The sequence below is a fragment of the Doryrhamphus excisus genome, chromosome 19, assembly GCF_030265055.1.
Source record: "Doryrhamphus excisus isolate RoL2022-K1 chromosome 19, RoL_Dexc_1.0, whole genome shotgun sequence".
Classification (NCBI taxonomy): Eukaryota; Metazoa; Chordata; class Actinopteri; order Syngnathiformes; family Syngnathidae; genus Doryrhamphus; species Doryrhamphus excisus.
In genome coordinates this window covers 814,862-840,000 of record NC_080484.1, presented here as the reverse complement: position 1 = coordinate 840,000, position 25,139 = coordinate 814,862, and the positions used below count along the sequence as shown (strand labels likewise).

The following is a 25,139-nucleotide window of genomic DNA, read 5'->3' as shown; positions in this document are numbered from 1 at the left end:
AGGATGTTCATCAAGGAGGAACCAGGGGAAGAAAATGATTCTCCATAAGCACTAAGAAATATGAATATGTTACATGCAAACAATATTTGACTATATTATAGAAGTATGTTGTCCAATAACTCGTGGAATTTATACGGAAGTACTTTTAGTAAGCCCTGCTGGGAACAGGCTGTTTTTTGTGTGTAGCGCTAACGCTAATGAGCCGCGTTTGCCTCCACAAAAAGCGCCATTGTGCACTTTATCCTCGCCTTACATGTACACTGTAACTCCTGGCCAACATGATACATATATATATCATATATATACATATACGTATATATACATATATATCACCGTACCATTAAGGAGCGGCACAGCAACGCTAGCACAGCCATGTGATGCTAAAGCGCTAACATTACATTCACTTTTTAACAGCAAGGTTAAATGCTAGGTTAGCATACGAGCTGACAATAAACAACACGATCAAGCTTATAGCTCACACATCTGGAATTATTTTATGACGTGTAGCATCAAAACACGCATGCTAGCTTCACTGACGACGCCAAATTGTCCATAGGTATGAATGTGAGTGTGAATGGTTGTTTGTCTATATGTGCCCTGCTGGGATTGGCTGGCCACCAGTCCGGGGTGGACCCCGCCTCTTCCCATAGCCAGCTGGGATAGGCTCCAGCGTTCAAAATCACTGAAAATTAGTGCTTAAAGATCCCAAAATCTTCACCAAATCTCATTCGATTTGCCAGTTTTTCTTGGAAATATTCTTGGAAATCATCAAAACCCAAAATGAGAGGGAGGAAGAATGGAGGAAAGGAGGTGAGGAGGTTTAAGAAGGAGATAATATAGTCCGATTAGAAAGCGGGTGCTCCACCTTGCTAGTTGTGTAAAATGCTAGTTTTCCCAAAGCCTCCACCAAATGATGATTACATTGCCTCGGCACCCCCCCGTGCAGTCAGCAGAGAGTGGAACATTCCGGGCCTGCTGCAGATTAGAGGGCGTCTCGCAATTATACTTTCCCTGGATGAGTCTTTGAGAGAACACTCTTTCATTTTCTGCTCCTTCTGCTCCTTCTGCTCCTGCCTTCAAATGCCAGGAATTGTGCTGCCAGAGTGCAGACGGCAAGTCGGGACACGTCCTGCCTTCAAACGCCGGAGATCAGCTCTTCTCCTGAACCTCCATCTGCACAAAGGAGCACCGGGCATCCATTTATGTCTCCGCCGAGTCCGCTTTCTAGGAAGAAACCCAGAAACTCGTGACCCACTTGGGATATTTCAGGCCATAAACGCCATTCTGCGTCACATGACCTCTGCCGGGGAACAAAGAACCTGATCGTCTACCTAGGAAGTATTTTTACAGGGACCCGAGCAACAAGACTCCCGGATCCGTCTTCTATTGCCGTGCACTTCCTGGAAAGACTCCGCCTCCCTTGCATTCCAGCTCCCTGTCAAAACACGGATCTCTGACTCCAACTGGCTGCCGGGAAAACCATCGGCCGCCTCATTGGTGGACGCTGCCCCAGTGGGCGGGCCGAAGGCAGCGAAGACCGAGAAGAAGAAGAAGAAGAAGAAGTGGTGGCAGCAGCTCGTTCTCAGGAAGAGACGTGGTTACATAACACAGGGAGAGAGAGAAAGACAATCTGGACAACACCCTACACACACATACACACACACACACACACACACACACACACACACACAATGTAAAAGAAGGTGAAGGAAAAGAGAGCATGATGGAATGAAGAGAAGGTAACTTCATACTTTTCTACTCCTGTTCCCATTTGTGTGTTGGTGTTCACGGCCTATTAGATGGCTCCTTGCACGCTAAGGCCCATTTAAAGGGCCAGCACTCGGTTCGCCATAATCACGGTTGGGCACGCACGGCGGTTTTAAATTCATGGTTTGGTTCATTTTGGGCAACAAAGTTAAAAACAAACAACTGCTCGGAGACCCGTTATGCTTTTCCACGTTCCTGAGCGAGAAATGCAGTTGGAATGTCGGATCCTGGTGTTCAACCAAGGTCGAAGATCAGCAGGTTTGCACGTCTGAAGGTCAGGGTCAGCCCTGAAAGAAGTTTGGGATGACTCAAAACGCTGGGATTCAGAGGATTCCTTTATCCAAACTCCTAAACCCACCATATCAGTCAGTGGGGTTCCTTTGTAGTCAGGAAGCACTTGGAGCATGTGACCAATCAGAGAGCAGTGGGTGTGCCTGGAGGCGGGTCATGGGTGAAAATACTAAAACAGACCGTTTTGGCGGGAAGCACAAATTCTCAGATTCGCAGATTCTCAAATCTGCAGGGTCTCAAACACGCGGCCCGCGGGCCAAATGTGGCCCGCAGGACACTAGTTTGAGGCCCCCGCCTTGATATGAAAGTTTAACGTTAGTTTGATATGGATGCTGTATGGTATCATGTACCCAGAAAAAATGATTACGTTTGATTCATGTTCATGTTAAAGGTTAAATAACTGTTAATAGTTATCCTCCCTATGCGTGTGGAAGTGGTAAGTTTTTGGCTATTTAAGTTGAAAGGAAATAACTCGAAGGCTACCGTTTAGGTGGCTAGCTCTCTAGTTTGCGAGTTAGCATGTGTCTCAAGACCCTGCAGTTGCGCAATATGTTGTAAATAAAAAGAGTATAAATGTGACTATAGTCGTGTTTTGTCATGTCTACAGGGCTCTAATAATGCTTTGTTCATTTTCATATGAAAAAAATCATTTGTCTACCCACCAACTATATGTGCTTTCTTAACTTTTTATTATTATTATTAGATTTATTTATTACTGATTGATTGATTTTCTTTATTCTTGATTTGTTTATTTATTTTTCATCTTATTTTGTGTAGAAAAATAAAAAGTAAGATATTTGAGAACAGTGGAATGTTTTATCAGAGCTTTTCTTGTAGAAAATCGGAACCAAAGCACTGAAAAAGTTTGTATATTTTTTTGTTTTTAATAAATGCATTTTTTTTTTTTGTAAAACCTGATGCGGCCCAATCCCACCCAGACCTGAGCTCCAGTGGCCCCCAAGTAAATTGAGTTTGAGACCCCTGTTCTAAAAGATCTATAAAGTTCTATAGGGGTCCCCAACTGAAGTCGAGGGCCAGGGGCCACATGGTGACTAAGGAAAGGATCCAAGGGCCACTTTGATATTTTGTAAAGCGGCTAAGACAAGAAATGTTATGATATCGATAAAAAACTATTTGTAGGGAACTTCGGGGACCGTTTTACTGTTGTTGTTTTTACATTTTTCTACTTTATTCTTATGACTTTCTTCCCATAATATTAGAACTTTGTCATCTTGTTTTGTTTGTTTCTGATAATATTATCACTCATATTTATGTTATATTCCTCATAATATTATAGCATTAGTCTTGTCAAATTCTGACTTTTTCTTGTTAGATGACAACATTTTCCTGTTAATATTTGGACTATTACTAGTCTACTATTACTACTACTATATACGACTATTCTTGTCAAATGACTGCTGATGTTTGGTTTCCTTGTTAAGTTCTATTTTTATAGTTTTATTGTGTCCTTGTGTCAAATAAAATTAAAAAAAACAACAGCCACGGACTACAAATGGCCCTCATGCCGCAATGTGGACACCCATGGCAAACATATTATCTGATAACACCAAATCAGCACCTTGGAAAGAATGCCTGTGCTTGAACGCCACCCAAAGTCGCTAATGTGGGAATGTGGGAGGAAGCCGGCGCACCCGGAGAAAACCCCCGCATGCACGGGGAGAACATGCAAACTCCACACCAGGTTTCCCATCTTCACACTCATCCACCGTGCAGCCGCCTCATCTACATGAAGTACATTAGTACATTAAAGGACATTAAAGTACATTAAAAGGAATCCATCGATTTCCACCAAAACCAACAATGGAGGCTGAAAGCAGACAAACATGGCGTCTTCTTTTAGGTGTGACGGGGGCCTAAGAGATGCAGGGTAAGTTGGGGGGGGGGGGGGGGATTTGGAGGGCAAGTCAGGATATAGGAGACAGGGGGGGGGGGGGGCACAGGTGGAATGCGTGTGGAGAGAGAAATGTGAGGAATCCTAATTGTGTTATTGCCCCTGAGCAAACATTAGTGCTGCTGTCATAGCGCTGACGGCAGGCAGCCAGCGTGTGTGTGTGTGTGTGTGTGTGTGTATATGTGTGTGTGTGTGTGTGTACCCCGGAAAGCGGCCAGCGGGCAGCGAACACACCACAGAGGCCATGACAGCTCGGGGAAAGAGGAGGCAAGGCGAGGAGGGTCCTATCAGAATCCCTAAACAATGTTGGCATGGAGACCACTAAGATGTTCTCCATGGTGTCATGGTTCCACGGTTCCTCCTCCCTCGCTGACGTGACAACAGAGATGGTTATTCATGGTGTGGACCGAGAAGGGAGGGAGAGCTTCCACAAGTCCGGATGCTCTCCTGTCATCCCGAGAAGGTTCTTGTGGGGCTGAAGTGAAAGGAGGAGGAGGAGGCCGGGCGAGGGGAAGGAGTAATGTAGGTCAGGGAGTGGGAGTGGGAGTGGGAGTGGGAGTGGGAGTGGAGCATAAACAGAGTCTCAGCAGTCAAACACAACAAGACAAAGTGACTTAACAACACTCACTCCATCACGCGGCTTTCCAACCGTTACATCAGCCGGGACCACCCCCGTATCACGGCCCATCATCATCATCATCATCATCATCATCATCATCACCCCCCCTGCCAGCGCAGGACAGGTGTTGTTGCTGTTGTGCGTCCACAGCAGAGGAAGTGGCGACTCTCCCACAAACACATGACCACCAGACCACATGACCACCAGACCACATGACCTCATGACTCACGCTTCTCCTGCGTCTTCTTCGCTGCTTCCAGATTTTCTTCCCCTTTTTTGGGTCCCGTTCTCACCCTCATCCAAACCCTCTTTCTCTCTAGCTCCGCCTCCTGGTCCAACATGGTCCAGACTGGCCCCCCGGACCATCTGAACCCCTCCCATGTGGCTGCTTTGTCAACTTGTTTATGAGCTAGTTTAAGACCGAAAGGTCCCGTATTTTACACTCCAATGTGATAACGGCCATAGATCACATATGCTACATGTTAGCAACGCTAGTTTAGCCACGTCAGCTAAGTGCTAGCAATACACACATTCATGCTACAATCCTGCTAATTTATATAGCTCACACTTACAGCTTTGAAATCTTTAGATGACTGATGGAGGCTTGATTTTAAGATGCGTGGCGAAGCCCACATTTGGGGGGGGGGGGGGGGGGGGGGGCATATCATACATGTCCATGAAGCGAGCACCTTGTCTCTCAACAGTGGATCAATCAAGTGAGGAAATTCTTATCACGTTTGGTGCTAAAAACCAGGTTCTGGTATACACACACATCATTAAACAGGCTTCACTACACGTGCGAAAAACAAGGATTTCTATTGTTCTAATGTACTGAATACATTATATTATGTGTATATATATATTTTAGCAAGCTTGGTGCTCATAAACAAGCTCTAGGGACAAATACTTCTGTTAGAAGATCATTAAAAAGTAACGTTTGCATACTTTTTCACTAAACAGGCTTCGCTACACATCTTAAAACAAGGGTTTTCCCATTTGTTCAGGTGCAGCTAATACAAGTGCATACATATATATACGTACATATTACCAGCGGCATTATTTTACGTTACGGTATGCTATGCTATGCTATGCTATGCTATGCTAGGAGTGACACGAGGAGGATGCAGCAACTTGAAAAGCTAGCATTGTTTTGGCCAATCAGATGAGGAAATGCTAAATGGTTGTGATGGTTTGTGATGCCTGCTTCATGTCGCATAAATGTTAATAAATAGGCTTCGCTACACATCCTAAAATGAAGGTTTTCCGCTCGTTCAGGTGTTGCTAACATACGATTTGACTAAGGCATAGATTAGCAAGCACATAAACAGGCTTCGCTACACTTTTTATCCAGTTGATGGGGTCTACCAAATACAATGACTATCAGGTACATTCTTGGACCGCCGACCTTGAACAACCCCCCCCCCCCCCCCCCCCCCCCACTATTCCGCGCCCCATTTCCTGCTGGAACCTGTCCTGTCACGGAACCAATCTTTTCTCCATTTCCCAAACAACCCCTCACAGTGGGATCAAAAGGCAGCCGCCCATTGAGGACATTTCAGGAGTGGGGGCAGGGGGGGTGGGCGGCTGCTTGTGGTAGAGTTCTATAGGCTTGAGTGGTCTGGTCTGGTGGTAAAAGGGGGGGAGGGGGGGCTTGGCGCTTCTCATTCCCGCTAAATTGTCCCACATAGTTGAGCGTGCTCAGTTTAAACAAACACAGCCACTTCCTCAATGCGCGCGCACACACACACACACACACACACACACAGTATAAAAATACACACACACACAGTATAAAAATACACACACACACACAACACAATACAGTGAATACTGCTAAGTGCAGCGTTTGGGCCAAAAGGCTCCCAGCTGAGCATCGGAGGCGTGCGGACTCAGCATTTTTAGGGTATGGTTTGGATCCCTTCACAATAAAAGCGGTCCAGCTGACTGCCTTCCGCAGTCAAAACCCAAAAAAGCCAAAACCACCCAAAACCACAAGTCATGACGTGGCCAGTCAAACATGTCAAAGGTTACCTTCAAAATGGATCCAAATCTTGTAATCATTAGAAAAATACTCAGTGATTTCTCTGATGGCGGCCATGTTGGTAAGCGATCTTGCTCTAATTGTCCCAACCTGTGTTTAGTTGGTACAGTCCCCTAAAGGTGGGGACCAAACGTCCTAGCGACTGGACTACAGGGCGGTACATGAATAAATACTCTAAGACAAAGTGTGGAGATGAAGGAGAAGGTGATCACGGATGGAGATGAAGGAGAAGATGATCACGGATGGAGATGAAGGAGAAGGTGATCACGGATGGAGATGAAGGAGAAGGTGATCACGGATGGAGATGAAGGAGAAGGTGATCACGGATGGAGATGAAGGAGAAGGTGATCACGGATGGAGATGAAGGAGAAGGTGATCACGGATGGAGATGAAGGAGAAGGTGATCACGGATGGAGATGAAGGAGAAGGTGATCACGGATGGAGATGAAGGAGAAGGTGATCACGGATGGAGATGAAGGAGAAGGTGATCACGGATGGAGATGAAGGAGAAGGTGATCACGGATGGAGATGAAGGAGAAGGTGATCACGGATGGAGATGAAGGAGAAGGTGATCACGGATGGAGATGAAGGAGAAGGTGATCACGGATGGAGATGAAGGAGAAGGTGATCACGGATGGAGATGAAGGAGAAGGTGATCACGGATGGAGATGAAGGAGAAGGTGATCATGGATGGAGATGAAGGAGAAGGTGATCACGGATGGAGATGAAGGAGAAGGTGATCACGGATGGAGATGAAGGAGAAGGTGATCACGGATGGAGATGAAGGAGAAGGTGATCACGGATGGACATGAAGGAGAGAAGGTGATCACGGATGGAGATGAAGGAGAGAAGGTGATCACGGATGGAGATGAAGGAGAAGGTGATCACGGATGGAGATGAAGGAGAAGGTGATCACGGATGGAGATGAAGGAGAAGGTGATCACGGATGGAGATGAAGGAGAAGGTGATCATGGATGGACATGAAGGAGAGAAGGTGATCATGGATGGAGATGAAGGAGAAGGTGATCATGGATGGAGATGAAGGAGAAGGAGATCATGGATGGAGATGAAGGAGAAGGTGATCACGGATGGAGATGAAGGAGAGAAGGTGATCACGGATGGAGATGAAGGAGAAGGTGATCACGGATGGAGATGAAGGAGAAGGTGATCACGGATGGAGATGAAGGAGAAGGTGATCACGGATGGAGATGAAGGAGAAGGTGATCACGGATGGAGATGAAGGAGAAGGTGATCATGGATGGAGATGAAGGAGAAGGTGATCATGGATGGAGATGAAGGAGAAGGTGATCACGGATGGAGATGAAGGAGAAGGTGATCATGGATGGAGATGAAGGAGAGAAGGTGATCATGGATGGAGATGAAGGAGAAGGTGATCATGGATGGAGATGAAGGAGAAGGTGATCATGGATGGAGATGAAGGAGAAGGTGATCATGGATGGAGATGAAGGAGAAGGTGATCATGGATGGAGATGAAGGAGAAGGTGATCACGGATGGAGATGAAGGAGAAGGTGATCATGGATGGAGATGAAGGAGAAGGAGATCATGGATGGAGAAAGCGTCTCATCCAAGCAAGAGTCACCCTTGTTAAAATAGGAAGTCATTTATTAAAAAGGGAGAAAAAAATGTAAAAGATTATTATATGATAAATATTTTTCACAACAAAATTATGGAAATAAAAGTGTGTGAAATACATATTTTAATATGAAGTAATTTCTTGAAATCTGAAAATGAATATCTATAATTAAAACGGTTGAAAAAAGATCAATAAAGCCAATAAAAATATGTTATTCATTAAAAAAATCAATCAAATTGTCAATAGTTGAATTTAATGTTTAATATTTAATTTTAAATAAATATAAATATTATAAATTATAACACCAACTTTCCTGAAAACTTCCTACCAACAAAAATATAATTTCTTTGAGAAACAATGGCACAGTAGCAAATTTATGTCTCATAAGTAGGTTAATAATATGTTAAAGTGCTTTTTTAAACACCGTCCATCATTGTGCTTTAGCAATGTGCTTTAGCAATGTGCTTTAGCAATGTGCTTTAGCAATGTGCTTTAGCAATGTGCTTTAGCAATGTGCTTTAGCAATGTGCTTTAGCAATGTGCTTTAGCAATGTGCTTTAGCAATGTGCTTTAGCAATGTGCTTTAGCAATGTGCTTTAGCAATGTGCTTTAGCAATGTGCTTTAGCAATGTGCTTTAGCAATGTGCTTTAGCAATGTACTTTAGCAATGTGCTTTAGCAATGCACGGCTATTGACTGCCTAGCCAACAAGCAACGTATTAAGTGGTAGCAAAAGTCATTTTGTCCGCCATGATGTGCTTGAGAGTCCCTTGCGCGTTGTACAAGTGGGCTTTCTGGAGGCCAACAGTGGCTGGAGGACAAGACCAAAAAAATGACAGGTATGTGATGGGAGGGGGTTGCTTCCCTCCAGCGTGCATGCCCCAGAGAGGGTGGGGGGCGGGAGGATGGGTGGCGTAACAAGGGAAAGCAATAAAACATGTGGCTTCGCATTAAATAACACCTACTTCCTCCACACACACACACACACACACACACACACACACACACACACACACACGTATACACCCACACATGTACACTATGTACACACTGACATGCACATACACACCTACATGGATGTATTTTTACATTTAAATTATATGTGGATATTATATCTAAAATATATATAGTATTTCACACTTTTACATTACATTTGTATGAATTTATTTGTGATTTGATTTATTTTTGCATAATAGAAGGCATATTATATTTTATACGATATCACTCAAACATTAAATTAAATATATACACTAAAATAAATAGAATTCAATTCATTAAATTATGTATTCCATCAAGGGTGTCCTAAGTGCTTTAAAAAAAAAAAAACAGCAAACATGGAAGAAAAGATCAGTAAAAAATATGAAAATATTGGGAGAATACATTAATTATAATGAAGGATAGGAAGTTGTGGCTATAAGAGAAAAAAGTGTTAATATTTTGAAGAAGCATAAAGTTGAAACATTAAAAGAAAAACATATTTTTTAATCATAATGTGAAAAAAGCAAAACAAAGAATACCTGTGCAATAAAGTTGTGAAAAAATGTTAGAATATTTAAAAAAAATTGTCAAAATATTTTTAAAAAATGTGAGAATTTCCAAGATAAAAAGTATTCCCAATAATTGAAAGTTGAAATATTTCTGAATGCAAAAAAAGTGTATTGCAGGGCCATATTAATAATAATACGCTTTGTCACCTGGAAAGAATCAGCTTGAGTTTATGAAAGAATTCAGAAAAGTCAGATGGTCTAAAAATATTGAAATGAAGAACCCGAACATGAATGATATCATAATAATAATTAAATAACATAATAATATTAGCACGTGGATGCAGCCATTCAAATGGGGAATCGGGGGGGTTGTCTCCAAACGCTTGAAGCCATACTACAAGCTTTCAAGGAGGAGACGAGGAGGAGGAGACGAGGAGGAGGAGACGAGGAGGAGGAGACGAGGAGGAGGAGACGAGGAGTTAAAAGGTTCTTTTTTTATAATCTTCTTCTGAGTCAGCCGTCAACAATGCAGGAAATTATGGAGGGAGACCAGAAAAAAGGGAAGACTGCAAAGAATGTGTGAGGACAGGAGGGAGGGAAGGACGGGGGGGGGGGGGGGGGGTCAGGGAGGAAAAAAGAAAAAGAAGAGGAGGAGGAGGAGGAGGAGGAGGAGGGTAAACATTACAGCTCCGTGCCAAGCAAACATAAGATGCTGGGATACTTCAACAAAAAGCCTCCGTTCATACGGCGGGTCGGGGGTAGGGTGGGGCGGGTGGGGCGGGGGGGCGGGGGTGTTAGCGGACACGACAGAGCGAGACCAGGCGGGGAATGTGAGAGCGACACAAGAGAGGATGCTGGGAAATAGAAAGTGAAAGCAGCGGCGAGGTTATCAGCAAGAAATGTTGACTGGAATCTGTTTGTGTTTCTCCATGACGTCCGTTTCTCTGCACGCTTTCCCACCACGCCGACGCTTGAAGGAAAGCCGCTTTGTTTATTTCCGACATGCTTTGCAAAGCCACGCACTCGTCTACATGGCCCAAAAAGCAGGAGCAGGGTGTCCTAACTTTTTCTAGCGATGGCCATAGAATGAAAAATGAAAATGCGAGGAAGCGATTATTTATTAATTATTATTAATTATTTTTTAATTATTTTTTAATTGTGGTAATTGGTTTTCATTCTGTAAAGCACTTTTTTATGTTGCATGTCTTTGTAGGAAACGTACTCTACAAATAAAGTTGGTTTGATTTGGATTTGATATAGGTGAAAAAGCATATTATTAATATCACTTCAACTTATTCTGCAACCTCATTTTCCAAGAATTCCAACTTTATTTCTTGTTTTGTTTGTTTCTAATAATATGACTTTTGGAATATTTCAACTTTATTCACCAATAAAACAAACAGCCGACATTTCCCTCCAAAAAGTGATGTATTTATCTTATTATTGACGATTGTTTTCCTCCAAAACACGATCACTTCATTCATGCGTTCAATGTTTGTTCAGGTGTGACAACTAAGAGGCAAACATCGGGCATAAGCGGTCCGAGTTCCTGATTCCTGGCCGACAAGAGAGACAAAAATATGGGACTGTTTTGGGAACACGGGCGAAGCTGGACGGTCCGCCAAACTGAAGTCTGATGCCTTTCCAACGTTACTTGGCCATGTTGAAGCTCTAAGTTAACAATTGATCAGTGTCCTAACAGCGTTTATTTTGTGTACAAAGTACAACAACAAAATGAAAAAGAAGCAGGTAAAATTCCAACATTTTTGAAATAAATACATTATAATAATAATGTATGAAATCATTTAAAAATACTCTGTTTTTTCCTCAATAACATGAGTGCACGGCATGAGATTACTGAAGAAAAAATGACCCTTCCACTCCAAAAAATATGCCTACATTCATAAAATCCTTTTAGACTTTCAATATTTCAATAAAATACTTCACATAAAATGATTAAAGTTTGTATCCTCACTAATCCAACTAATCCAACTAATCCAACTAATTGTTTGACTTGTGGCCTGAGGCTTTAGCCGCGTAAACAAAATGTTTTCATCCACTTTTAGTTTATTTTTACACAATGAATCACTCAACTTGTGCTCTTCTCCCCTGGTGCACACACGCATGCACGTGCACACGCACACACACACGTGCACACACGCACGCACACACACACGCCACATGGAAGTCTGTAGCCCAACAGCGTATAACATAAGCCAACTGTGCTAACAGCGCCACACAGGCATGCACATACACACATAATGTATATGTTATGCCGCCCTCACAGGGGAGGTCTGGAAAAGTCTGCGCGGTGGTTATTTGTTTAAGTGCGAGCCGGCGCGTCTTAGGGCCGCTAACTGCCGCCTTTGAGCGTACATGAATGCCAACCTTGATGCCTTCACAGAAACGCAACATGGGCCGATAGCAGCCGGGGGGTCGGGGCGCCCTCGGAAACCTCGCCAGGCACGCCATCAGCCGTCCTGTCAAATACGCGGCACCCGTCACACGGAGCGTACCGCTGAGGGACGGCCCCCGCAGGTGTCCAACCCCGTGACCTCGTGGAGGTGTGGCCACCCCTTGTGAGGGAGCCCACCTCTGGCTTTTGAAGACACGGATGGACAAAAAGATTCCACCCCAGTCCTCTAGGTGGCGGTAATGCTCGTAACACACGTTCTTCCCCATTAACAACACGCTAATTATTATTATTATTATTCATATAGTCCTTTATTTATTGATTAAGGACTATATTCATAGACATCTGCACCTGTAAATATGCCCGATATAAGTATTATAAGTATTATTTATATATCTAAGAAAATCACATTAATTAGTCAATTCGTGTATATTTAAGAATTCATTTTAACTAATAATATAAATGCATAAGTTATTTATTATTATTATTATTATTCATATAGTCCTATATTTATTGATTAAGGACAATATTAATAGACATCTGCACCTGTAAATATGCCCGATATATTAAAAACAAGTCAAAATGATTATTTATATATCTAAGAAAATCACATTAATTAGTCAATTCGTGTATATTTAAGAATTCATTTTAACTAATAATATAAATGCATAAGTCATTTATTATTATTATTATTATTCATATAGTCCTATATTTATTGATTAAGGACAATATTAATAGACATCTGCACCTGTAAATATGCCCGATATATTAAAAACAAGTCAAAATGATTATTTATATATCTAAGAAAATCACATTAATTAGTCAATTCATGTATATTTAAGAATTCATTTTAACTAATAATATAAATGCATAAGTTATTTATTATTATTATTATTATTCATATAGTCCTATATTTATTGATTAAGGACTATATTCATAGACATCTGCACCTGTAAATATGCCCGATATATTAAAAACAAGTCAAAATGATTATTTATATATCTAAGAAAATCACATTAATTAGTCAATTCATGTATATTTAAGAATTCATTTTAACTAATAATATAAATGCATAAGTCATTTATTATTATTATTATTATTCATATAGCCATTTATTTATTGACTAAGGACAATATTAATAGACATCTGCACCAAATACAGCTGTAAATATGCCAGATTAATTAAAAATAAGTCAAAATGATTATTTACATATCTAAGAAAATGACATTAATTAGTCAATTCATGTATATTTAAGAATTCATTTTTAACTAATAATATAAATGCATAAGTCATTTATTATTATTATTATTATTATTAGTCATTTTTTCTGAATATATAAATATAATTTATACTATATATATAAAATGCTAAATTAAAATGAAAATATGAACTTTTTCAAAGATTGTTTTATCGCTGCAACTTTAATGTTGTAATATGACACACATAAAAAACCAAAAAAAAACCTGAGCCTCCTTTCTGTCCTCTGCTGGTCCAGTTTCTTTCTTTCCATGTTCACACGTTCTCGTCTCTGCTTTGTGTTGTCCGTGTAACCTGAGAGCTGCTACATCTTCTTTTCCTGACACACAAGCACCAGTCACCCCCCCCCCCCCCCATTACATGTTCTAGGTTCGCAGCATCCCTCAACCCCTCCTTGACCCCATTTTTTTCTCCCTAAAGACCTGAAAGGGCAAGGAACCAGATCCAGCACGAGAGGACTGAAACAACTCCCAGCTTCTGTGCTGGTACGAGTACCAGGTGGGACAACACCTGTGTGAAAGCCGCCTTACCTGGACTGGCGTTTTGCACCACAAAAGACTGAAACCAGGTCTTGTTTGGGGCGTGCCTCTTTCCGCCCCTGAGGATAAACGCTTGGGATCCTGCACACTAAATCCCACACTGAAGCTGTCCTATCTGGTCTTACGCTAAAGCTGTCCTATCTGGTCTTACGCTAAAGCTGTCCTATCTGGTCTTACGCTAAAGCTGTCCTATCTGGTCTTACGCTAAAGCTGTCCTATCTGGTCTTACGCTAAAGCTGTCCTATCTGGTCTTACGCTAAAGCTGTCCTATCTGGTCTTACGCTGAAGCTGTCCTATCTGGTCTTACGCTGAAGCTGTCCTATTTGGTCTTACACTAGAGCTGTCCTATCTGGTCTTACACTAAAGCTGTCCTATCTGGTCTTATACTAAAGCTGTCCTATCTGGTCTTACGCTAAAGCTGTCCTATCTGGTCTTACGCTAAAGCTGTCCTATCTGGTCTTACGCTAAAGCTGTCCTATCTGGTCTTACGCTAAAGCTGTCCTATCTGGTCTTACACTAGAGCTGTCCTATCTGGTCTTACGCTAAAGCTGTCCCATCTGGTCTTACGCTAAAGCTGTCCCATCTGGTCTTACGCTAAAGCTGTCCCATCTGGTCTTACGCTAAAGCTGTCCCATCTGGTCTTACGCTAAAGCTGTCCCATCTGGTCTTACGCTAAAGCTGTCCTATTTGGTCTTACACTAGAGCTGTCCTATCTGGTCTTACGCTAAAGCTGTCCTATCTGGTCTTACGCTAAAGCTGTCCTAGTTGGCTACACTGATCCTTCCTGCTACGTCTTCTTCTTTTAGGATCTCATCTAGTGGATGACCAAACTTTTTTCTAGCGAAGGCCACATCGTGACAAATGAAAGGACGCATGTAAATATGCTAAGAAGTGATTTATATTTCATAAGGCATCTCTGACTTATTCCCATAATAATTACACTTAATTATTATTTATAGACTTTAATATTGTAACTCTCCCCCAACCTAAAATTACAAACATTACAATTTGATTTTGTTTTGTTTGGTTGTCATAACATAACATTTTTCTTTCATATTTCAATGCTATGGGAGTCAAATTTTTCAGCATAATTGGGACTTTTTTCCTTAATATTTTGACTTTATTCTCATGAAATGTTTTCATAGTTGTTATTTCGCACATTTGCGCTGTTGCTTTTGCCCCCCAAAGGGCAAATATGGACAAACAAGCATTCCCACCCACATTCATTTGTCAGTCATACAGCCTCTTTGTCTCGTAACATTTTTCGGAAACTAATTTCCCAAAAATGACAATCTTTCATAATAATAATAATAATAATAATAATAATAATAATACGACATTATTACTAAAAAGCTGTCATGTTTCCACACTAGCTAAGAACTTTTTTCTCAAAATATTTGGACTTTATTCTTGTACAACAACTGTAGATGTTCTAGATCCGTACTTCACACGACATGATGACGTTGGCATACACGGGGATTGAACCGGCACCCTTTGGGTCGGGAAGGAAGTCATATCCATATTCCTTGACGTGCGTCTGCATATACATGGCTTGGTTATCATGCCAACATATAGCGGAGAGCACAAACAAACAAAGGGGTCGGACCTGAGCGGCGAAGCTCGCCGTGGTTACGGAACCCAGGACGTCCACTTATGTAACGCGTTATTCAAGCCCGCTAACCTATTCATGTGGAAGAAAGGCCAAGGGAATTGGACTCGGCTGTGAAATGCAAGGTTTTGTGCTGTCACTTGAAAAAACCACACAGCACACACGTACATACCGTACTGTAAAAGTACACGTGCGTCACTGCAAATACCTGGCATAGTACAACACGCGGCTGTACACAATCCCAGCTACTACAAAACCACCACACGGACAGGAAGGAGAAATAGAAACAAGCACTCTAAAGCAATCAGGAGCTCATTAATTCCCACTAAGATCCCAGCATTCCTGAGCCAGCCAGGTCCGGATTTGCTAACCTGTTGGGATGCGGACATGCTATGCTATGCTATGCTATGCTATGCTATGCTATGCTATGCCTCTTAGCTTTGTTTACGTTGTGTACAAACGTGGAGGCCAAAGAGGCTTAACATCAAGAAAACACCTCATTCGCCTCGTTAGACAGGATAAAAGCGCCCCGGGTGGGTCGGGTGGGGGGGGGCTGGAGAGGCCACGTCCTAATTTGACCAGAATCCCTTCATTTGCATGACTATGGACCAGCCTGGTCCATAATGCCATAACCTGACACATGCACCCGTGTGGCAATTACACTGACCAAGATGGAAGACGTTTCCACAGCACGTGACGCCAATGTTGCCAATGTTGCCAGTGTTGCCAATATTGCCAATGTCGCCAATGTCGCCAATGTCGCCAATGTTGCCAATGTTGCCAGTGTTGCCAGTGTTGCCAATATTGCCAATGTCGCCAGTGTCGCCAATGTCGCCAATGTCGCCAATGTTGCCAATGTTGCCAGTGTTGCCAGTGTTGCCAGTGTTGCCAGTGTTGCCAATATTGCCAATGTCGCCAGTGTCGCCAATGTCGCCAATGTTGCCAATGTTGCCAGTGTTGCCAATATTGCCAATGTCGCCAGTGTCGCCAGTGTCGCCAATGTCGCCAATGTTGCCAGTGTTGCCAGTGTTGCCAATATTGCCAGTGTCGCCAATGTCGCCAGTGTCGCCAGTGTCGCCAGTGTTGCCAGTGTTGCCAGTGTTGCCAGTGTTGCCAGTGTTGCCAATATTGCCAATGTCGCCAGTGTCGCCAATGTCGCCAATGTCGCCAATGTTGCCAATGTTGCCAGTGTTGCCAATATTGCCAATGTCGCCAGTGTCGCCAGTGTCGCCAATGTCGCCAATGTTGCCAGTGTTGCCAGTGTTGCCAATATTGCCAGTGTCGCCAATGTCGCCAGTGTCGCCAGTGTCGCCAGTGTTGCCAGTGTTGCCAGTGTTGCCAGTGTTGCCAATATTGCCAATGTCGCCAGTGTCGCCAATGTCGCCAATGTTGCCAGTGTTGCCAGTGTTGCCAATATTGCCAATGTCGCCAGTGTCGCCAATGTTGCCAATGTTGCCAGTGTTGCCAATATTGCCAATGTCGCCAATGTTGCCAATGTTGCCAATGTTGCGCTTGTCATGTTGCGTCACAGCCCACTCGGAAAAAAAACACCATTGTGTATTTACACTACATCAGCTAGCCAAAAAACACACATGCTAACATTAGCTTAGCGTGTCTATGCTTCACTCCAGTGTTAAACTCCACAGTCTTGTTTTGCTGCCCTCAGTCTCCTTTTAGATAAAAATATGTCTTCTAAGACGTGAACACTCCTCTCTATTGTAGTCGTTACGACTCTGCCCCGAGTCTCCTCTTGGATAAAATGTGAAGTCCTTCCTCCGCATTGTTGTTATTTGCGAGCATGTTTCATTACTATTCTGACCCCTGTCTCCTCTTGGATAAAATATGTCTTCTGCCCTCAGTCTCCATTTGGATAAAATATGCCTTGTTAGTAATAAAAACAAATTTCCCTCCACTGTTGTTGTACATACAGGCCTTCAAGGCATTCCTCTCCATTTTTAAGGTCAATACTAATTTGCCTCCATTGTTGTTATCATGTTTATTTACGACTCTGCCCTCAGTCTCCTTTAGGATAATATATATGTTTTGCCCTTGGATAAAATATGCGCTTTTAATAGTAAATACAGGAGACTAATTTGCCTCTGTTGTTATTTGTTGGCAAGTTTCATTATGACTATGCCCATAGTCTCCTCTTGGATAAAATATGTCTCCTTAGAAGTACATACAGAAGTCCTTCCTCCGCATTGTTGTTATTTGCTAGCATGTTTCATTACTACTCTGACCCCTGTCTCCTCTTGGATAAAATATGTCTCCTTAGAAGTACATACAGAAGCCCCTCATCCATTGTGGTTTCTCAGGATATTTTGATATGACTCTGTCCTAAGTTTAGGTCTAAGTCTGCCCCGACTAAGCCCTAATCTATGTCTCCTTAGGTTGAAATGACATAGTGGAAAAGTGTCAACGCAGGACATCAGGACATCAGGACATCAGGACGGTCGTCTACTTCCTGGATGAGATCTTTGAGGAACAATACACGACAAGACTATTTTCTGCCAAAATGAAAGAGTGAGGCGTAATAAGAGCCACACTGGAAATGATTGTCACATGACATCATCATCATCATCATCATCATCATCATCGTCGTGCCTCAGCTCCATTAAAGTGAGCGATCAGGAAAAAGCCCCAAAAGCGGGCAGCCACATCAGCCTTCCACCAAAGGAATGTCATGTGACGTCATGTATTTGGGATCGGATTTCTCTCCCCTTCGCTTCTTTTTTCTTCTCCCGACTGACAAAAGTAAGCTTGTGTGACGTGTTATTTCTCTTCTCCAACGTGCCCCCTGGATCCAGAGTCCATCACCGTGGGGAGGGGGCTGGAAGGGGGGGCTAGGTGTCTATACTTTCTATATATTCCTACTTTTGGCTGTCAATCACCATTTCTGCAACCTCTTTCACCTTTTTAAGTTGTGTGCTGCGTTTTTTGGCTTTTTTTCTTGCATGGGGGGGGGGGTGGAAAGATGTTGGTGCACAAACAGACACGTAGTCGTTTCTGAGTGGGAGAGAAAGAGGTGGAGGCAAAAAAAGAGGAGAGAGGGAGACTGGCTGGAAGGAATGCTAGGATCTGCTGGAGTGGAGACTCCCCCCCCCCCCCCCCCCCTGTTGCATTAAATGCCTACATTGTGCATTTTCTAGAAACTTCTTCTCATGCAATTCATGCAATATTCGCTGGAAAACTATTTGGTCAACTTTTAATTGCTTACAAAACGCCAACATCCGCCCGGCGCTGAGATTTGGCGCAGTTGGGGGGGGGGGGGGGGGGGGGGGGGCGTTTGGTGACCTCCTGTTGCGCACCGCATCCAAAAGTCAGGAAAAAAAGCACACAGTCGTCACGGATTGCGTTCGAGCGTAGAAACTAAAGAAACTAAGACTTGTGGCGTCTCGGTGCGTCACGACGTCTCGGTCGGTTTCAAACGGAGAGAAAAGTCAACCAAAAAGAGTCGAAAGAAGTTTTTTTCCTTGACGCCAAGTGGCTCAGACTGCCGGCGTCAGCTCTCCGAAGTCACGCACGCACACACGCACACTCTGGCTCACACACACGCACTTATATAAAAGTTTTGACGACGCGGACGCCATTGGAGCTCGTACGAAGCAAAACAAAAGACTCACCTCGCTGCGAATGTTGAGACAAACAGACAAGCGGCTTCGTCTTCTTGAATCTTGCTTTTTATTCCCAGGCTCGGAGTTCGCCTGCTCGCCTGTCTGCTGGCGCGGCGCGACGCGGACTGAGAGGCTCCGCCATGTCAATCAAAACGCGACGCACATGGAAGACCAGAGCCCGCCCACTTTTAAACTCTTTTTTACCGTAATACCGGCAAGTGGAGTGCAACGCAAAACGAGAAAGTAAATATTTCGGCCTTTATTTTCCCAACCGTTCTCTATCGAACTTAAATCCACGTAAAGACGACACGACGACTAAACGTAACATAAAGATAACATAAGGATTCGTCTAACATCGACCAGAACTTGGGTATTTCCCAGTAATCTTGAAGGCAGCGCTGGTTTGTAGTCCCATAAATACATACAGTACAGGCTACTGTATACTGTTAGGATTTTATTACAAATACATAAACATTATTCTTTTTATATATTTATGGATTTATATATTTTATATGTCATATTACATTGTTAGAAATGTGGTCAAGATTTAATTAAAGATAAAGTTAATAAGATAATTAAAATGTAACTATGAAGTCTTATAGTCGTTGTTTACCATCAACTAGAAGTTGGATATTTCCCAGTAGCTTTGAATGCAGCACCGGTTATAGTAATAAAACGTTCATTAAAATGACATAATATTAAGTAGGTATTTTGTGTGTACATTTATACTTGACTTACAAATTACATTTACTGCATTTACTGTAACTTGGTAGTTTGTTGTCAATTTGTAGTTTTGTAATCTGCAATTGTACTTTTACTTGAGTATAAAAATCGTGTGTTTAAATACATATTAGGTTAGATTAGAATGTTATTGATTCAATTCAAAGGAAATGATATGAATAAAATACATTTTAAAAAGGAAAAATATGAACAATTTTTTAGTACGCGTCTGTCTCTCTTTAATGTGAGTAGTAAGTTTTAGTTCGAGTCCACGGACGCTCGGCCAGATGGACTCGTTGCCCCGCACTTGAAGATTTTCTCTTCTGGCAAACACAAGCAACATTCCAGCGGCTGCTCGAAGCAAACAGCCGCCCGTGTAATTCTAAGCCCCAAAGGGAAGAAGAGGAGGATGAGGAGGAGGACGAGGGGGAGGACGAGGGGGAGGATGAGGGGGAGGACGCTGAAAAAACCACCTCATTGAAAAGTCATTGTCAGCTGATAAAAGTCAGGTCGTGAACAACACGGCCAGCCTAGCTAGGAATGTGGAATGTTTTAGAAAGGAACATGGAGGCAGACAGCAATCCAACATGTGGTGAGAGGGACGTAGGTGGACGCTGGAGGGAGGCTACCAGACCCGTGGTTCCATGTTAGAGGTGGATCTGCTCAATGGGAACTCTGCTTTGGAGCTGGCTAGACAGCTCGTTCTTGGGCAGCTAAGATTGGAGATCATTGATGAGGAAGTGGTTGGTGGGGTGGTGGGTTGGTTGGTGGGTGGGTGGGTTAGTGGGTTGGTGGGTGGGTTGGTGGGTTGGTGGGAGGTTTCTAGCGCAGTTGCTTGGTTACGTGACTGGTTTAAATGGTATGGCAAGCAGGGCTGTCAATCAGTTGGGTGGATGGAAGGTCGCTTGGTCAGTAGGTCGGTATGATTGTAAACGGGGTCATTGGTTAGTTCCATCCATCTTTGTTCGCTGATCCAATGTTGGGTCACGGAAGCAGCGACAGAACCTCGGACTTCCATCTCCCTATCAGCGGATCCCGAGGCGTTCCCATGCCAGTTCAGAGACTAGTCTCTCCTGGATCTTCCTTGAGGTTGGATGTCTTCCTACCGGTCTGACGTTCCTTGAAACCTCCCCAGGGAGGCATCCCGACCAGATTCCTGAGCCACCTCATCTGGCTCCTCAGCAGCAGTTCTACTCCAAGGGTCTCCCAGATGACTTGTCACCGTATCTCTAAGGGAGAGCCCAGCCAGCCTATGGAGAAAACTCATTAGGGACGCTTGGACCCACAATCTGGTCCTCTGGTCACTACCCAGAACTCGTGACCTTAAGTGAGGGTAGGAAAGTACGTCTCTCATCACCATCATGGACCATGCAGACACCACACCAGACCTTCAACCTTCAACAATTTTGATAACGTGCCACCATGACTGAGACCAGTATCTGACCTGCACTGGCTGATGGCTGGGGATTGGCTCCTGCCAAATAAAGATCCACGGCTGGTTTGCAAGGTCCACATTGGTTAAACCATGAGAAGAAGTTCTGAAGTTTTGTGTTAGCGTCAACGCCTTAGCAATACTCATCCATGACGTTGGCGCCTTCACGTTAGCGAAAAGGGCGCCCATCTCTCCCAACTTTTTCCACCAGCGCTCACAAAGTGGTCTCTCTTGAAAGAAGAAGCAGCAGATAAATGGAAGCAGATGAGTCGGGGAAGGGAAGGCCCGCGACCCGATTCCACCGGAACAACAACAACAACAACAGCGTCATACAACAACAGCGTCATGAGGTCGGAAGTCCAAGTGTACATTTGGGGGACATAAGGAAGCAAAACACCAGCTGGAAATCTGCCGGGAAGCCAATGTGGGGCAAATCCGGGATGACGTAGCCGAGTTGTCCAAGTCAGCCAGCACCGTGAGATAAGATCTACTGGTGAGGGGGTCCAAGAGGGGGCGAGGAAAGACCGGCGAGGGTGGCAGATCTCGGCTTCTCGGACGTCAGGGGCCGAGCCTCAACAAGCACCAGATGTTTACCACCAAGCCAGCTGCTTTTGCTCTCTTCTTCTCTTCCCACCACGAGTTGCCTCGCTGACTTTCCAGCTTTAAAGCACCCTGGTCCCTGTAATCAGGCGCGGACCCACGGACCCACGGACCCTCCACCAGAACCGCTTTCAAGCCGTGGAAGCCATCCAGCCGTATGATAGCGTACCGTCTGTATTTTTATAGCGCAGAGGAGGCGGGAAAAGGGACGGCCGCTGCGGTTTTCCACTTAATTACATCCCGAGTCCTCGCTTGTGTGTACGCTGTTGGGAAAAAGTTAGGACACCCCGTGGTGCAACTCTTCTACCCCCGAACGGCTGCACGCTGGAGGGTGAAAACGTGTCATAACGTTCACCACGGCTGTCTTGCCCGTGCTATTACTTTGCCAACAAATACACCACACGGTGGCGCTGTTATTCAACTATTAAGACAAATGCATTGAAATTTCTCATACAGCTCTGCAAAACAGCTTTTAAACTTTGGGGCGTTCGATCGATCATATTGCTGCAAAATTTGGTTCTCACCTTCAGGGGGCTGACAAGCACATGTGTGGAAAATTGGAGCAACGTTGGTAAACATGGCCGCCACCAAGCCACAAAGCATTTGTCTAATGATAGCATGTAGCATGTTGAGGATGTATTAACGTGAATGCCGGAATGTCTTCCAAAACGTTTGACTCCAATCCATCGGGGCGCCATATAAATGTCATTTACGGTGTTTATCTGCGTGTCGTGGAACAGCAGCTCCACTTCCTCCCGTGGACGTGACCATGGAATGTTCCTCCTAGCAAGTGAGCACATGTTCGTTTCTCTTGTGTCGTCCGTCAGGGTCGCTCCATCCACACTTTGGGACCCGTGACTTGAGGAGGAACGATGCCAAAAGTAAATAATATTCATTTGACAACCTAAACAATAAACAATGTGGCGCACAATTAGCACACGAATTGAGGAGCGACTTTTTTTATCATCAGAAACATTTTTATTGAAACATCGGAAGCTTCAGACAAAAGCGTTCGATGCCAGTGAAGAAGAAATGGGGGACACAAAAAGAAATCCAAGCAAACATGCTTTTACAGTCGGCATTAATGGCAGGAAACTCAAGCCTGCTCACTTTCTGTCACAGGGGTTTCAAAATAAAAGCCTCTTTTGTGACAATGTGTCCGAGTGATTGTCGGTTAGGCAGGACAGTCCCTTTAATCGCACACGCACACACACAGGACATCATTTAACTGACCCCCCCCAAGCCACACAGTGGCACCCCGATAGAAAGTGTCATAGAAAAACATGTACAATGAGTTATTATTATTATTATTATTATTATGCTGTTATTATTCTAATAATAAAAAGACAGCCAGGCACATTTACAGCGGCTACGTGGCTAAAAAACAACACACTCCTGTCCCTTTTCAAAACACATGCACATGTCAATCAAGCTCACTCGTGCATTTCTCTTTTTTTCAGCGACGCTATCTCTCCATCTCCTCCATCATTGGTTTTGTGGTCTTTGCACGGCCATAAAAGGGATATTTACATCATTTGTGTTCACCTGCGGACATCAAATACAACATTTTTGTTGCTGTCGCACATCCTGGACACTTTATGGTGGATAGAGATAGAGATAATAATACTATTAATAAACAAAATGCTGATTATGGTGGTTGTGGCTGGATGAAGAAAGTGCAGTTCTACCAAAGGAAGTGCCCCCCCCCCCTTGAGTGTGAAATGCAATCATCTTTAAAAAGTGGAAGAAAAACACACAAAAAACTAATAAATAACACTTATATAACACATTGGCAAAACAGTGGAACCTCCCCATTACAGGAACATAAACATGCCGAGCCGCCCAAAGCAGGGTCCACCTATGCTGCTAGCTTTATCGTGCTTTATTGCTGCTGGTTAGCTTCTTTTTACGCTTGTATGGCGCTTAAAATGTAACCCAAATATACCAAAGTGACTTTTGAAGTACTGTGTTCCCCGAAGCCGCTTTTGGAAGAGGAAGGCCTCAAATGCTCGGTAGAACTCCTTCCCCAGGCTTTGCTACACATCTTAAAATGAAAATGGCGCCCGGAGCTCTGTTATGTAAAAAAAAGCACCACACTAATCTAACTAATCGTCAGTTAGCCTCAGTTTGATGAGGCCGTTTTTCTTCAGCAAATTACGGCTATTTTGCAACGTAACATAGCATCGTTGCAGTTAAAATGCTAAAATAAAAGAGGCAGGCTTCACTACACATCTTAAAATAAAAGCTATCTATCCCCCAGTTAGTTTTTTGTCAGTGAACAGACGAACTTAGCATGATGCTGCTGTTCAAATGTGCCAGAAATGTTTTGCGCACGTTAGCATCACAAGGCTATGCTAGTGATGCTAACGTTTGTGTCCTCCACGTTGTGTTACGTCCACGGAAGGGATGAAGGCATCTATGACAGCGTTACCGTGTGGACTGCATGCACCAAGTGGATCAAGTGTGGAGACACACACTTGTTAGCATTTGAGGGACAAACACAAACAACGGCGTGTTGCCAGTCGGGGAAATTGGTGAAAAATCCTTCACCAAAAAGAAGGAATAATTCCAACAATGGGATCAACCGTGGGGAGATCTTGGAGTAAAAAAGGGAGGTTCCACTGTGTTGTCTAGCTAGCATAAATGATCCACGGTGCTTTGTTCTCCAATAAGTGGTTCTAAAGATAAATATGGTCATTATTGCGTTATGAATAGAAACTGGCAACTCTACCAGAGAGTTTGATGCTGATATTTCACACCAACACGTCACGCAGCGCCGGTAGAAGTTTCCAGATGATGCTGCACCAAGACCTGAATGGGGTGTGCTGGTTTTGGTGCTTGGCTTGTAGGAGCAAACGTGTCCACGGGGGGGGGGGGGGTGCCTTTCCAAGCAGACCGAAGCCCCCCGAAGGCATTTGAGCTTTTACTAAAGTTCCTTTGCGTTCCTTGGGTCTTGTGATTGTCTCTGCGCACGATTGTCGTAAAGTTTTAGGACAAAAAATGGTTTTACATTCAACCCTGTGGAGCTTTTTTTGTGTTTGAGCGATCCTTTTCGTCCTCGAACGGATGCCGGAATCCTTTATTGTTTTTATGTTCCATTTGGGAAGCATCCATCCCCAAAAGGCGCCTCAATTAGAATCTCATGCGGACAGATCGGAAATGACCAGTTTTCCCATCTTATTCCCAATCTCTGCCGGGACCTGAAGGTCGTCCACGTCATAGTCGTCCTCAAAGGACCTGGTAG

At 43.6% G+C, this 25,139-nt stretch overlaps 2 protein-coding genes across 5 annotated transcripts in view; both read right to left on the bottom strand.

Annotated features, from left to right (window-relative positions):
• The window catches only part of fndc3ba (fibronectin type III domain containing 3Ba), an 82,604-nt gene extending 63,285 nt beyond the window's left edge, over positions 1 to 19,319 (bottom strand). Inside the window, exons 1-2 of one of the 3 annotated variants that reach the window (XM_058057898.1) lie at positions 19,153 to 19,247; positions 1,007 to 1,173 (exon numbers count right to left, since the gene is read on the bottom strand). The gene's annotated coding sequence lies outside the window, so the exon portion shown is untranslated. Of the gene's footprint in view, positions 1 to 1,006; positions 1,174 to 1,255; positions 2,508 to 19,152 lie in introns of those variants that run through there. The other 2 variants (XM_058057897.1, XM_058057896.1) reach the window with 2 other exon arrangements.
• Positions 19,320 to 22,868: 3,549 nt separating this feature from the next.
• ppp2r3a (protein phosphatase 2, regulatory subunit B'', alpha) overlaps positions 22,869 to 25,139 on the bottom strand; it is a 63,953-nt gene continuing 61,682 nt past the window's right edge. For both annotated transcript variants that reach the window (XM_058057890.1, XM_058057891.1), the window contains one exon: positions 22,869 to 25,132. In XM_058057890.1, coding sequence (XP_057913873.1) covers positions 25,036 to 25,132 — 97 coding nt within the window. In that variant the 3' untranslated portion in view covers positions 22,869 to 25,035. The remainder of the gene's footprint in view (positions 25,133 to 25,139) is intronic.